A 16548-nucleotide genomic window follows, 5' to 3' on the forward strand; every position below is an offset into this window, starting at 1 on the left:
ATAGTATTAAGATAAATGTCACAGGTTACGCAGATGCAAATAAAATAAAATAATATTGAAAATCCGATGCCATTTTCATAGTAACAACGTGTAGATAGTAGTCTTTTTACGAAAACGTGTAAATCATTAAACTTAATGACATGGAATTTAAAGAAAACGCAAAACAAACATTACAAATGATTGATTGATTGACAGAACACGTCTTTTTTTGCTTTAAGCGCGTAATCATAACTTTCGTTGATGTTTTGGCGTACCAATTCTTTACAATCGGGTTTAAAATACCTAGTAAAGATTGTAACTTGTAAGATCAAAGATAAATGAAACGTGAAATAATAATATTTACGGCACACATATGTTTCCTTTGCAAGTACAAGTACACATAGCTACCACAAAATATCGTTAAAACACATCGGCCAAAATCCCTGTAGGGTATCCTCTATAATTAGCGGGGTTACTACAATAATTGAATAAACATTGTATGTATATGAAATGGAATGAATATTAAGCAGACATTTAATTAAATATTGAGAAATGTGAATGTACCTATAAATATTTATTTTAATAATTTATTCAAGTTCGAACCATCTGCTAAAGTTTCCAGAATGTTGATCCTTTGGTCTCAACAATGTTTTAAAAATATTTTTAAAATTGTTTGAAAATGTTTTAATAGGTATTTGACAAATAACATTTTAAAAATATTGTTAAAATATTCATTTGCCGTACGGGGAAAATGCCAGAAATAAGTAATTACGGATAATGGGCTACATCTAATTCAAACACGAAGGCAGATGGAACTGAATAAATATTCCTAGATATAGTTAAAAAAAAATTGAGTCGGTACGTAAGTAATGAGTCCACCTTATAGCATCTTCGTGGCTCTCCCCACCCCTTTCGGGGATCCAAGCTACGCGTCCCAAACTAAAAAAAGTTCAATGGAAATCCGGTCTAATGTTAGAGTGATTGTTTCAAAAATCTTGGGCGCCGTGCTCGAGGCGAGGCCCGTCTACCAGTAGCACCGGACCAGAGCTTGGTGGGAGAACTCGGAAACCGCTAGTCTCCGTTCGCTTGTGCCTATCGCGTCCGCGCGATATGACCCACGCGAAGAACGATCGCGATAGTTCTGTTTTAACACTTCTTGTAGGTAAAGATTTCGCGGTTTTAGTGAAACTACCTGGAAATCCGACTGAAAAAGGTAAGTGCATGGTCCGTGACATACGCGTGACGCCGCTGATATTTCCATTCCAATGATAGAAATGCCAGATATTCTTGTTTACGGCCAAATTAATTTTGGCTGGGTAGTCGTACTTCGGAAAGGTTAGATTGTGAATGCATGTAAATATATAACCTGTGGTCTATTTTGGTCTATTTTTGTGTGTATTGTACTGTACAATTTGTACATTTTTTTATCAAGTCGCAAATGTTTTTATGACTCATTAATAACGCCTTTCTAGATATTAAAAACGGCAAGGTAATTTCATTGAACTAAACAATTATCATAATGTGCCAGGTCATATACAGGCTGTCTTACGCATAGGGTGACGGCCCATTAGAATATTTCAGAGACTACTTCGATTTCAATTTTTAAAGTTTAGGCTTTGGGATATTTTCGGGGGTGCTCTCTTTAAATAAAATAGTACCATGTTGTAGCACTTCCGGTTATACCGGAAGTAGCTGTCAACTTCGTTATTTTAAATGGAACACCCTATATATTTCTTAATTTCCGAAAAAGAACATAAAATCAATCCACTATCAAAATTACCTCGAAAAATCGTCGAGACAGTACGAGATTGCCTACAACGAATTGAAAGGGTGGTGTAGTTCGAAAAAAATTCAAAAAGTGTCCAAAGCGGTATTACTGGCATATTTCGAACATAAAATTAATAAAATTAAACCTTCGACGTTATGTTTAGTATATTCCATGTTAAAAAGTACACCGAATGCCAAAAAAATGTAAATATCAGAAAATCTCCAAAAAGTAACACCATATTTGAAAAGCAAATCAGTTGGATACCGTCCGAAAAAGTCCATAATTCTAACGAAAGAGGAAATTGAAAGATTGTTAGAAGAAGCACCTGATAATAGATTTCTGCTGGAAAAGATAATTCAAATTAATATAACTCGATCGATTTAACTAAGTTTAGACAAATTTTCCGGTCATTTTAATAATTGGCGTTTGTGGAGCTTTGAGAAAAGACATGGAGCTACTGAATATAACAATCGATGAATGATATAGAAGACAAACATTCAATTAATATTATAAGATTCCCGATTTCAAAACTCATACTCCGAAATTTTTTGTATTTTGTGAAGTAGGTATATGTTAGGGAACAATGTGTTAAAAAAAATAAGGAATATCCCAAAAGAAATAGCAACTTATCTTAATTTGCCTCATCCAGAATTCCAGAAACATATACATATAGGAGATTTTATACAAAATAAAATTTCAATCGCATAAAAATTGTTACCATTTTAAGGAGACCCTACGGAATTTGCCAATAATATAACGTGCGCAGTAGCACAGTAAACTTAAACAATTACCTCAGCAGCCTCAATTCTCATCGATCATTGAACACCCAGAACTAAAAGCTACGATAACTGACAGCACTGGATCTAGCAAAAATTTAACACTGCTATATCGGTACTTTCAATTTACATGTAGTGCAAAATAAATTGTAACTGTCCTGTTTATAATAATTACTGTTTTGTATTGATATGTTGTATATCACTTAGAATGTATATTGTTTAATTAATAAAACCATAAATAAGTGTCGAAAAAATGACAAATTATTTTGACATTTATTTGTTTTATGTTCTACATGACTTTGGCGTTCTAGAACAAAAAAGTATTTTGCAGTTAGGTGACAATGGAAAATATAACGAAAATGTCGACTTTTGTTGGCAGTTTTCGAAAAAATTTTTTATGGCTGCTATTATAGTTAAAGCTTCTGTATTCTGTTTAAAAGATTAAGTCATTTTTCGTTGATATAACTAATAAAATTGTGTTGTTTAATGACTAATGAGTATACTTAAACTATTAATCTTGACCTTGTGTTCCTTATCTTGAACAACGAAAAGGCCAACTCCTTTCAATTTAATGTATTTTTTAACTGAAGGCTGAAAATTTCGGCATTTAAATTCTGATTTTTTTTTACATAACAAGCTATTTAAATCTTCTCAAATTCCCAACTTAAAGAGAAACTGATGAGACATTCTTGGAATAACCCGAGTGCCAAATATAAAACCCGGTAAAAATTAATAAATTTCTATTGTTTCACTTCCTCAGCAAATTGGAAATAGATTACAAATTTCCACTGATTACGTTGTAGAACAATTCAAGTTTTAGGCACACTTGAAAATAAAGTTGTATATAAATCGCAATTTCCTGTACAAGGGCGTAGTCGCGAGGATTGAAGATAAGGAACGAGAAAATTGTTAAGTGATATCTCCGCCTTTTCGACAAGTATTCTACGAGTTTTTTTATTAATAAATTAAATAATTATGTGATATAACATAACACTGTATTTTAGGTGATTTGCTTATTTAAAGAAATGTAATATACTTTTTTCTAACACTATATATTTATTATTAGGTATCGGCATGTATTTCAGAAAAAGTTACTTTATACGTACATTTTTTCATTCTGAAAACTAAATATTACACATACTGAATGTATAATGTAATTTAGATCCTGCAAATAATAATTATGCATTATATAATTAGAGAAATAGAAAAATTATATGTATGTACAATGTACATGTATATGTATGCCATATGATTTTGATGTCGTGACTACAAATTCCACACGGCAAGCTGCAAAATAAATAGCAATAAAGGAAACTCAACAATTATTGTTGTTATAAAATATTTTGAAGTTAATTTAAACTACTACCTTTTTCAATACGAAATAAACATATTTCAAACGGATGGTTTCATTTTCGAATAGCAAAAGAGAGAATTTTTTTAGTTATTCCCGATTTTCGCATATTTTTTTAGACGTTTTCTGATGCAACAAAAAAAATCTTAAATATTTTGCATATGTAAATTATAATCTCGTTTCCTTATTAATAATTAAAAATACCTTGCTTAAATTTTATTTCACATGAGTAATATAGTAAATGTTTCGTTATGGGTAACTGTTTATAATTATTTATTTTTACACATTGTTTCAGAATAATAAAAATCCGACTTTTAATAATTAACGTGGTTGAGAGAAATATTCATATGTTTATTTTTAAAGCGGTAATTAGCTAGACTTTCCTCGCATAAGTAATTAATTTTATGGCAGTGCTGCTAGCTTTAATTACCCAATTTTCTGCATGTGCAACTGAAATTTTTTCACGTTTAGATAAAACGTACCATTGCTAACATATTAAAAAAGTACATATACGTATTTTAATAATATGCATTTGTTATTAAAAGATAAACAGCATTTCATAATGCCAAATGAAAAATAATTGTTGCTTATAGATTTCCGTGTTGCTTCCCCAACCACACCAAATCGATTTTGTCGCTTTAAATATAGGTTGAATTGGCCGACCTCCATTTTTATTCACGTTTTTTTATATAATTGCATGTTTATGAGGAGCCTAATTATTTTGAAAATAACTAGTCACATGCGCCGCTACGACATGTGTTCTTTTAACATGCAATGGGAAAATATATCGAATAAACAGTCTATAATGAAAAAGTATACGCATTGTAAACGTTCCTGAGATAGATACAAGTAAAACATACCTTTACACTGTTGTTATAACATTCGGTTCTCTTCTAGAAAGGTTCAGGGGCTGACTTTTGGCCCGTAGGTATCTATTACATTGTGTAGATGATTCTCATCTTTGAATAAATATAGGTAGAAGTAGAGGATGTTTGTGCTAATGAAACAATGTTTCCAATTTCAGATTTCCCAAGTTTATATGGCATGATCAACGAGGAAAATGGTGATGTTAAATAAATAACTTTTCTTCAACACGCCCTGTCTGTGTTCTTTTAGGCTAGAACTGTTTTTCTTTGGAACAGGAAAAGGTAACGTGAAGGGTTTGCTGTAAAAACAAAGAATATATTTCAGTCTCCTCTAAAGATTTACTTTCAAACTTTTTCTCTGCTAATATTAGACAAAAAATTATTTCGTGAATACATTGCGTAATATCAAATAAGTAAAGTAACACTCTATATATACATTGTCTCTTCTGTTGGTACATTTTTATAATTATTATTTGAAATTTCGTATTTGCTTTTAGACGTTTTAGTAAGGAAAAACTATTTTAATTTCTATATTAAACACTGCAGTTCTAAGTAGATATATTAATCTATTATTTTCGGGATTATTCTGCATTTTCAGTTGAATGCTGAATCATACGTTAGTAATTACTTTACAATTAAATGTAGTTCGCTTACGCATCATTTCAACACGCAAATCACCAGATTGCCTACAATTGCCAGGAATTCATATCAATTGTAAAATTGGCTTATACATTTCGTAAACATTTTTAATATCATTTGTGCTTAAGCCAAATCTCATAAAGTAACTTAAATAAAGTAGATAAGGCGTAATTTTTAAAAATGTCTAAAGCCAAATACATAAAGATTATTCAGGTAATATTTTGCTTTTATTATTTCTTTTGCTTTTTGTATTGGAAAAAAGAATACATATTTTGAAACATTTTCTTGCAATTTCTTCAAAACAGTAGAAACTATTTATTTGTACTTACATACAGGCGCGTAGATGGGGTCGGCAGGGGGGTCACGGCCCCCCTTGGGGAGCCTGACAGGCTGACCAGGTGGCCCTTAAAGGCTCACCCCAAGCAAAAATCCTACCTACGCTTATGCGTACATTTGTATGTGCGTTGAGTGAGGAATATTTCTCACTCAACGATTGGTAGGTATGTGTTAGACGTTTTTATTGACAACTATTTATAGTCTTAAATACGTCAATATCTTAAATGGATGTATGCATGATCTGTTGATCTACTGTTATTATTAATAAATATTCTTATTAAATTGTTATTAATTACTGTTAACGAATAAAATAACCTTAGTCGGACGTGCCGAGCTAGTCCGATCTCAGACTCGGATGCATTCGTTTCTTACCCGACTAGCCGTTCTCTTGTCCGTAGCCGCCGCGGCGAAGCGTAATTTTCTTATCATAAAACTGCGAACTGTGACTGTGGCTGGGAAGTGCGATTTCAGTGTTGTCAGATGTACGATAATTATCGTGTTTATACGATATCTTGTGTACGATGTACGGTGCTTATAGTACATACATAACGATAATACCAAAACAGTACGATAATTTTTATTTTTTTTTTGTTAATATAGTTTACAATTGTAATTATTTTTTAACGTATTATGCATCTTCATTTGAAATTTAAGTTATATTTTACTTTTTAAAAAGTAGGAATTTGGGAAGTAGTCCGGAAATTCCATTGTTTCTTAAAAAAAAAATTAATGTGTTTACAATTTTTGAAAGAAAATTTAAATTTAATTGGTTTAAATCAAATATCAATAATAATAAAAATGTAGTGTACATTTATTACAATAATATGTTTATTTGTGTGTAACAGTTTGTGTATGAAAATGACGAAGATATTCTTATATGAAATAAAATTTTCCAATAGTTTTATTAATGCACCTATCATTATTATTACTATTTTAAGACGAAATATCGAATAAAACAATTGGAGAATCAAACTTTTAAAATGTTGTGCTACTATGTCAAAAATAGTGTGACTTACTATGAAGCTGAAAATATAGTAATACCTCCGAATTTTTTATAACTACATCGATTTTTCTCAAAATTTAGAATTAGACTCATCTTACCCCCCACATCAAAACTTATATATGCGCTAGATGTGCTTTTTGTTCTTAAGGGGTGAAAACCACCCCTTATTGGAAAAAAGAAAATATACAAATTTAAGCATTTTATACATATAATCAAATCTTTTTTATTTGTGCAGTATGAGTAATTTCATGTGCTATCTAACATGAAACTTAGTGTATCCCAAATTTTCAACCCGGAAAAACCTTTAAAAACCACCCCTTTGGATGAAAATAATACAAAAAAAAATTTTTTTAACTTGAAACGTTTTAATCATACATTTTTATCAAATTAAAATTGATTTCTTGATTAAAAAATCTTTTTTATCGATTGCAACTTTTCAACCCTTGAAAAATAAGTACCCCTTCGAAAATAAAATGAAAAAATATTATTGAAAGAGTAGAAACATTTTGAATGTGCATTCTTATTAAATAAACATTTATTCCCTTATTATAATATAATATAGTACTGGTTTATATACAAAAAAGATCTAAATGCTTCAAAATTCTTGTTTGACTAAATTTTCCTAAAATTATCACCTATACACGTGTTTATTTTTTTGACGATAACTTTCTTTTTAAGATTTTTAATCGCACAAAGGCTCATTTTGCAGGGAATTGTAAGGGCTACGAGAAATGTTGAGTTGATCTTTTTTAAGCCCTTCATTTTTAAGTTTGAAGGGTTTAAAGAGCTCGAAAATAAAACAAAATCTTCAGCAAAAATAAGGCAAATGTTTTACTCTTGTATTTTTTTCGTACGCCCTTACAGCCGTTACAGCGTAAAATTTCCAAAAATTTGAAAAATTAACATTTTCAAAAATTAAGTTTTTTTTCGAAGTCATGCTTCGTAAGTGAGCCAAAGACCCAGAACATATTCTTAGAACATAAATAAAGAAATCTGTAAATGGATTGTATTTAATTTTAATTCCGTTGCCAAATGCACTGATTTGTTTATTAATTTTTTCTTAAAAAAAAATGAGACTATATAATGTTATTTCGATCATATTTTCGTTAATTTTGATTCTAAAGACTTTTAAAACAGCTCATTTTAAAGTTTTTTCAAAGTACTTTAAAAAAGGTTCAAATAATTTTTTTCCTAATATTTATTGTTTTGGCGTGGTATTATGGTTTTGGCGTTATTTAACGTTAACTGGTTCCAATTTAGTTTTTAGCTAACATAATAATGTTTAAAAATCCATAACTCGGTTTATATTGCAATTAGAGAAAAACAAAGTAATGCCATTAGATTTGTTCCTTTCTTTTTGTTCATTACAACTTGCAAAAAACTGTGCGAAAGCAAGCACTTTTTCAGTAAAAACTCAACATTTTCAATGACGAATTACTCGCAAAGTATTGGATTATCCAAAAAAACTTTATATAACATTTGTTATTTAAAATTGACTCCTCTATCGATTCCTGTGGTTATTTTGGGCGTAAAAATTTCCACCTCCAAGAAGGGGTGGGAACCACCCCCAGGACAAAAACAAAACTTCGGCACTATATAAGTTTTGTTCCTTGAGGCATTCCCCACATTCAGTCAAAATTTCACGTCAATCGGTTCAGTTATAAAGAATTAGGATGTAAAAACCCTGATTAACTGGACTAATAAGTATTACACTTTGTGCTAAAATTTTTAGCGAACAACTTTTTAAATATTTGCCCTTCCTATACCCACCAAATTTTATTAAACTTATTTTTAAATACGTTTGTCGTTCATATTTTCTTTTTATTTATTCTAGTCTTCATTTTCATTAAGTTGGTTGGCAATACAAAATTAATAAGATACGGTACATGTACAATAATAGCTTCGTTTCTGCAGCAGTTGAAACTATCAGAGATGTATGACCAATTGGTTCGTGACCTTAAACCCGCTGAAAGTATGTGTCATCTTAAGTGGCCGAGTATATCTGATAGTTTGAAGACAGTTTGATAGAGCTGCAGAAACAAACCTAATATAAAATTTATCAAATTGCATCCGACAACCTAGCTCTACCAATCTGGCAACGCTGGCGCGAATGCGAACTGCGAACGGAAAATTATTCTGCTAGTGGTTCTTGTCGACCTGCATACGATAAAACGTAAACAAATTAATTAAGCACAAGTGGTTGTTTGCAGAATATATCACGGTTTATTTTTCTCACACTTAATTACACTATTAATCTTGGATATTATACAAAATATAAAAAATGGTAACTATATATGTTAATGTAATTGATAAAGCCTAATAAAGTCAATTATTGAAAATATTTCCTGGTGACAAACCTACAACATCAACAGATCCGGCTTTATTCAGAACAAATATAACTCTTTAGCTGACTAATTATTTAATAATCAAATTCTTACACTATTATTAAGTATATAATATATGTATATCCTTTATATCAATAACATTATTTTAGTAATTTTAATACCTATATTGAAATGAAACTTCTTTACTATTTTAATATGTTTCATATATTCTATTCTAGGATACAGGAAACTCATGTCTGTTTGGAGCACCAACACTGTCGGCCTAGATTTGGGCAAAACATCCAAAAGTAACGGCATTGAAAGCGGCAACAGCATCCTTTTTAATAGAAATAGCCACATTATTAAGGTAAAATCAAGTTATATATAATCTCTTTTATCTGTTCTATGTAAATATTGGTGGCAGAGTTAAAATTATTACCAATATAAAATAAAAAATCGTGCCATATGTGTTTTTTTACATAATCAATTAACGTTAGTGTTATAACGAACCCAATAGATTGTTTAAAAATTTGTCAAAGTTTAATATTTGTGGTGCTTCTTTGCACACTGGATTAAATTGATCAACTTGTAAGTTTAGAATAAAAATCAGTCATGCTTAGGTATCGTAAATTACAAATCAAAAAAGACATACCTATGCCAGATTAACATAACTGCAAATCACTTATACATATTCTATTTGAATGTTTAAAAGCAGTGTCAAAATTGTAGAAGTAGTGTAGCGTACTGTTTTGTTATCCACAATTTTGTTTCCAAGTTACTGAAATTTACCCAATTTTGTATTAAACAAACCTGTTTTACATTTAAGTAGGTACTTAACATTTTTTAACGTAATAAATTCAAGAAATTGTTGCTAAGTAGCTAGGTATATTTACTAAATTTGTTGGTCAAATTTAAAGCTAATTTTAGAATATAATTATGACGACAAGGAACCCCATGTCATAATAAACGTGTAGTTAGAAATAATCAGAAGTAATCCATAAATTAATAGAACCAGTTCTATTGTTTCCAATTTCTTGGCCAATTTACAGAAACTAGAAAAACCACAATTTTTGTATTAAAACATATTAATAGAACTAACAAATTTTTTTATGAATTTCTTGTGTCGAAAATTGGTAAATGTAAATAGCTTTTAGATATCAAAAGTATATCAAATATTAAAACATACCTATTTTGAGTTGTGGGTTTAGTGACTCAAATGTCCTGCCTTGCGTTGTTATCAAAATTCATAATTTGTTTCCTTTTGCTCAACTGATTAGGAATTGTGTGAAACTAAATATCCGCTTATTATAAAATTGTTTTAAATTATACTTCTGAGAAACAAAAATCAAATTAATTACATTACAATCGTCACTTTCAAATTATACACCCTACAGTTCACCTGAACTGAAAGAGATACCGATGTGGTGGTTTATAATTGTGGAAAAAAAGAACTAAAGTGAATTTACATCGCTCCTCGACTTTTATTATTTCTTCTATACCTTTTTTATTATTAGAACTAGTGTAATGAAATTTAGTATCTACTAGGTTGTCATCTGGGCCCATTTCTTTCTACCATATTGATTAATGACAAAAGTTATTGGTGTCAACAACAGAAAAATAATACTTTTAAGTATTTACATACTATATATTCTACTGTAGATATTTTTTTATATACACAGGGTGTGCCATTTAACACTCCCGCTGCCAATATTTCCGAAATGAAGAAATTTATTTTAATTTCGGAAATTGGGCTTGTTAGATCCTTCGAATAGCTTCAAATTGTAGTTAGAATTGTTAGTACAAATCTTTCTGTATAGATGGCGTGGCGATACTAAAAAATTGTTTGTTCTCTGGAATGTGAAAATACAGCTCATCTGAAAGATCGTTAAATTTTAAGTAATTTTTGTAATATAGAGTTTTTCCCTATATTTACTTGTTTTCGAAATATGCCCACTTCAATATGCAATGTATGATATAACAGGAAAATATATTATTCTATCTAAATCACACTGAGACAAAATACTCTTTAAAAAATAGTGTTATGACTTTATTTACACCACATACTAACTAACAAACAATAAATTATAAAAAAAAAACAAATGATCAACTACAGAAAAAAAATTAATTGTGGTAAATCTTATAACTAGTAAATCTTTTAAGGGGCAGAGACGAACCGTATTTTATCAAATGTTATTAAAAAATGCAGTCATAGGTGGCTCATGTCATTTGTTTAAAACAAAACAATGACAGATGACATATATGTATTAGTTTTCCAATAATTACAGTTTTATCAGTTTGTGTCTTTCCATTTAATTATACTAGTTATACGATTTATCATTGTACAAATCTGTTTTCTGTAGTTGATTATTTGTTTTTTTTTATAATTTATTGTTTGTTAGTTAGTATGTGATGTGAATAAAGTCATTATAACAATATTTTAAAAGAATATTTTGTCTCAGTGTGATTTAGATAAAATAATATATTTTCCTGTTATATCATACATTGCATATTGAAGTGGACATATTTCGAAAACAAGTAAATATAGGGAAAAACTCTATATTACAAAAATTACTCAAAATTTAACAGTCTTTCAGATGAACTGCATTTCCACATTCCAGGGAACAAAAAATTTTTTAGTATCGCCACGCCATCTATACAGAAAGATCTGAACTAACAATTCTAACTACAATTTGAAGCTATTCAAGGGACCTAACAACCCCAATTTCTGGACTAAAATAAATTTCTTCATTTCGGAGATATTGTCAGCGGGAGTGTTAAATGGCACACCCTGTATATATATAATATTAATTATACATCTTCTTGCAGTGTCACAAGATGTCTCAGCTAGAAGACGAATTACACACGCCTCGTTACCTCTCCTGGCGAAAACTACACCTCTCCAGGGCCAAACTCAAGGCTTCCAGCAAAACCTCCGCGTTACTATCGGGTTTCGCCATGGTGGCCATGGTGGAGCTGCAAATTTCGGCGGATTCCAACCCTCCGATCCCCAGCCCCATTCTAGTGACGTTCGCCATCATAACTACTCTCTTGGTTGCCGTCCACATGCTAGCCCTTATGATAAGCACCTGCATCTTGCCCAATATCGAGGCGATCTGCAGTTTGGACACCATCAACCTGGTGGAGGAGTCGCCCCACGAACGCCTCCACTGGTACATCGAAACCGCCTGGGCGTTCTCGACCCTCATAGGCCTCCTGTTGTTCTTGGCCGAGATAGCGATACTGTGTTGGGTCAAGTTCATCACGATCGACAGAACGGCTGCCTGGTCGGGAAGTGTCATACTCATCCCCATATTGTTTGTGTTCCTCGCGTTTGCTATACATTTTTATAGGTCCTTGGTCGCGCACAAGTACGAGACTACTCTGTCCGGGATACGGGAATTGGAATTGTTGAAGGAGAAAATCGAACAGGGAGATATGGAAGGCCATGGTGGGAATGGCATGAACGATTTGATTCACGTGGTTTAGCGATCGGTTTTGTTTCTTTTTACGATTTGATGTTTTAAGCAAAACGGAGTCGGGTCGGCTTGGACTGTTACAAAGTTGCTTTACTTAACGGGCAAGGTTTCTGCAGAAACGTTTCCACTTTCGTAGATATACAGGGTGAGGTCGAATATATTGCCGGGACTAGAAGTCTGTAATAGTCCTTTTAAAAATAAATATGGTTTTTCATATGAACATTTTTCTAAATATGCTCCATTTTGGATCTATAAGGTGATAAGGTTTAAAAAAACTACCATATTTTATATTTTTTCTAATTGGATTTATTTATTTTGCATCCCAGGCAAATCGTAGAACTAATTTTCTTGTTTGAATTAATTTTTTGTACATCATGTTAGCCATTATAAAACAGTGCTAAGTTTATTTGCAAGTTTCCATTAGTTGGGAATATATAGGGTGTTCTAGAGTGCACACGCCAAACCTTATCTGGTGATCCAGCACCTCAAAATCATAAAAAAAGTTCTTCTAAATGTTATTCATAGAATGCTTCGTTTTCAAGATACAGAGTGTTGAAATTTAAATAACAATCATCTTTATTTAAGTATCTCGTAAAATAATTGACTTAGATTGATCAAACTTGAGGTAATCAATTATGGGCAAAAATTTGTTGAGTTGCTACCCAAATTTATCAATCAGTGATAGAGATACCTTCTCTAAGAACCCTAGAATTTTATTGCCAAGAAGTTTCGGAAATACGAATGTTTTACTCGAGAACTGAGCCATTTGTTATTATTAATTAAAATAAGCAAAATTTATAACAAAAAATGTATATTTTTTTTTCTGAAAGAATAGTTTTGGAGTTGTTTTCGATTTTGCAACTTCGAAGGCTTATTTTAAATTTAAAACAATAATTTTGCAAAAATGGTTTGTTTTTCGAATAAAATGGAGTACACGTTTCTTTTGTTAAACACAAACCGGAATCCAATTCACCAAATATTCAGTAGTGTCGAAATTCTGGGGTTGACGGTATCTCCCTTCATCTCCGCCACTGGTTAACAGATTGATGTATAAACCCAGCAAATTTTTGCTCATAGCATTGCAAGTTTCATCAATCTACGATAAATATTTTAACGGGTATTTAAATAAATGAGATTTTTATTTAATTTAAGCACTATCTTGAAAATGAAACGTTCTACGACCCACATTTTTATTAACAATTTTTTCTTATTTTGAAGTGTTCTATCACCATGGCGGGACAACTTGGCTAACATTGTAAGTCATTCACTCTGTATGAGAAAAAAAAACGAATAACGGTGATTTCTGCTGGTTTTTAAAGCCGTTTCTCATATTTTAACGAATGTACTTCATATGGGTTGGGATTTTTTGGTTAAAAATAGTAAATACATATAATAAATAACTCATTCCCAAAATAGAAAATGATAAGTGTAACTGTATTATTTTGGTAGAATGTAAGGACTTGCATTAAAAAGACAATACACTTAAAGTGTTTAATATGCAGGGTGGTTCAGAAAGAGTGCTAATATCTGAAAGCTGCACGGAATTTGTGAAATAAACAGAATTGATGCAACAAAAGGTGAAGAAAACATTTATTTTTAATGTTTCTCAAAAATTAGCGGTTTGCAGTCAGTTTAGCAAAATGGACCCTGCAGACTGAAATGATAAAATATATTTTTCTTATTGGTTTCCGTACTTTGGTATTATATTTAGTGGTTAAGAATTGTTAATGTAAAACAAATAATTAGTTGATTTATTTGTATTACCTAGTAAGTGGAAGACGGCCTAATTTTGAGCAAGGAAAGGCTTTGGAAATTTAGTTTTAGTAACGCTTGTGTTTTATATATTCGTATTCCTTAAGAATAGGTTTAGAAATACTCTTATAATGATGGGGCTGTGCATAATTTTTTAAAATCTTGATGTTGGTGTCAATTTTTTGTCAAACATTTTTCTGCATAAAAGAGAAGTGACCGTTTCTGAACCTAACAAAATGCCATTGAAATGTTATAAGAAAAAGCCCACATGTAAAACCCTTAACTATGACCTACTTTCTCTCTATTTAATTGTTTCTGTGCAACAATGGGAGCGTCTGCCACTCGCCTATCGTTTTCCGTACTTAAAATGGCTTTTTTTCAACTTATTTTAAGTACTTACCAAATACTTAATGCTCTGTAGTTCCTTTTTTAAGTACCTCTTTCATATACTTGTAGAATCTCACTTTTATTGTTGTATATTTATTACTGTTCTTTTTTTAATTTTATTTGGATTATTCTCCATGGAATTTTTTCTCTCAAGAAAGGAAATTTTAATAATCTGTGATTTACTCTAGATTATATATACATATATATATATATTTTATAAAATCATACTAGTGTTATGTATTGATATAATAAAGTTATATATTTTTTAATTTTTTTCTTTTTTATTTCCTTACAGATTCTGTACATGTAATTTTTCCGCGGACTCGTCACTGGCTAAGGACAGACAGGAGTCCGCCACCCCCATCAACATCTTCCACTTTTGTTTGATACAAATAGCGTCTCTATTTATTAGGCCACACTAAAAAATAAGTTATTTCAATAGTCCTAATTAGGCGATTTTCTATGTGATATTTAATGTTTAAGAAAGTGTGGAAAAAACTTGTTTCCAAGGTGTAAGTGAGAAAGGTGAGCCCAAAATTTGAGAAAACGATATTTCAAGTGAAACCAATTAAGACTTGTGATTAAATCTTTAATATTTTTTCAAAAAATCATCAGGCCATGGAATACTAACTGGATTCACTGTAATTGTTTCATCAAATACATTTTATAGAACACTATAAAAAAAATTCGAATTATAAATGTCCCAAAAAAAATTTTAGATTAGTATTTTAGTTCTTATATAATATTTAATTAACAGAAACAATGAGGTGTCAATAAAACATTACTATCTAAAAATTAACTACTAAAAATCAAGTTCTACAAAAAAACTGTCTACTTACAATGGGTATTGGATACACTGAAGGCCTAATAGCGGTCTGCCTGAACGGAATATCACACATCACACTAAAAGCGCAGTAGTCGTCCTTCCACACACCCTCTTGTATTTGACCGGTTACCAAAAAGAAGAATCTACCCTCTCCGTGTTTCTTATCCATGTACCACGCACCCTCGTACCTATTTCCATCTTCTCTCACAAAAACCCCTAAAAAGTACACAAAATAGTGCAATAATCAGTTTTTATGAAACGAAAAATTTTATCTTACCTAATCCTTGTTTAAGATCATTCACCCACTGACCGTGGTACCAGGATTTATTCACATACCACATCTGTCCGTGCCCATGTCTTTTGCCATGTTTCCATTCACCCATGTAATAACTACCGTCCTTATAGATCCCGAGGCCGTGACCTTCTGGCCAACCGTTCCTCCAAGTGCCCCGGTATGCCAAATTATACACTTTTGTGCTAGGAATTCGATAGGCCAAAATACCAAAGCCATGACGGTAGTTTCTGCTAAAGTCGCCCTCATAAAGTTCTTGATTTCTTGTCACCAAAACGCCTTTTCCTTGAACACATCAACTTGATACATTAGTAAGGAATTAATTTGTTTTCTCCATGAATTTACCTGATTTTTTATCTTCCTTCCATTCCCCCTTATACTTGTCTCCAACTGTGTTAAATATTAAACTTCTCAAACCATTTTTTTCTGTGCATTTTTCGAGTCTTTTCGATCTGGACAGATTGGTATTGCTTTTCTTATAAAAAGGCATTTTTAATCCAAATTTAATCAATATCCCGGTTTGATTTGTTACACATTACACTACCAATTCGAAAAGTCAATCAATTTATTTCAAATCAATAACGAATTTTTTCAAATTCCATAGCGTAATTACACCAGAAGCCAAGTTTTACAATTTCCCCAATTTTTATTTTATAATCCCAGTGTCTTTACTTCATCTAACTTTCAAATTATAAACAACGATTCGTAACTTTTTAAGTATTTTTGAGATGTGCCTGACATATCACCAGATTTTTTCTAAAGAGAACGCTAAT

General features: G+C 31.1%; 2 protein-coding genes across 5 annotated transcripts; one reads left to right on the forward strand and one right to left on the reverse strand.

Moving 5' to 3' along the window:
• Nucleotides 1-995: 995 nt before the first annotated feature.
• On the forward strand, nucleotides 996-13805 carry LOC108908953 (calcium release-activated calcium channel protein 1-like). 4 transcript variants are annotated; one of them, XM_018713146.1, is made up of 4 exons: nucleotides 996-1192; nucleotides 4899-5022; nucleotides 9282-9409; nucleotides 11869-13805. In XM_018713146.1, the coding sequence occupies exons 3-4, from the start codon at nucleotides 9296-9298 to the stop codon at nucleotides 12526-12528; spliced, it is 774 nt and encodes a 257-aa protein (XP_018568662.1). In that variant the 5' UTR covers nucleotides 996-1192; nucleotides 4899-5022; nucleotides 9282-9295; the 3' UTR covers nucleotides 12529-13805. The 4 variants fall into 4 exon arrangements, with proteins under 4 accessions (XP_018568662.1, XP_018568664.1, XP_018568665.1 ...); XM_018713148.1 differs by lacking the exon at nucleotides 996-1192 and adding an exon at nucleotides 4726-4798; XM_018713149.2 differs by lacking the exons at nucleotides 996-1192; nucleotides 4899-5022 and adding an exon at nucleotides 6150-6280.
• A 1141-nt stretch (nucleotides 13806-14946) lies between these two features.
• Nucleotides 14947-16508, reverse strand: LOC108908933 (MORN repeat-containing protein 3-like). The gene is made up of 4 exons (XM_018713123.1): nucleotides 16121-16508; nucleotides 15761-16060; nucleotides 15497-15699; nucleotides 14947-15075 (listed from the first exon to the last, which is right to left on the reverse strand). Exons 1-4 carry the CDS (start codon nucleotides 16263-16265, stop codon nucleotides 14947-14949), a joined length of 777 nt encoding a protein of 258 aa, XP_018568639.1. The 5' UTR covers nucleotides 16266-16508.
• Between the last annotated feature and the right edge of the window lie 40 nt (nucleotides 16509-16548).

The sequence above is a fragment of the Anoplophora glabripennis genome, unplaced genomic scaffold (assembly GCF_000390285.2).
Source record: "Anoplophora glabripennis isolate ALB-LARVAE unplaced genomic scaffold, Agla_2.0 scaffold373, whole genome shotgun sequence".
Lineage (NCBI taxonomy): Eukaryota > Metazoa > Arthropoda > Insecta > Coleoptera > Cerambycidae > Anoplophora > Anoplophora glabripennis.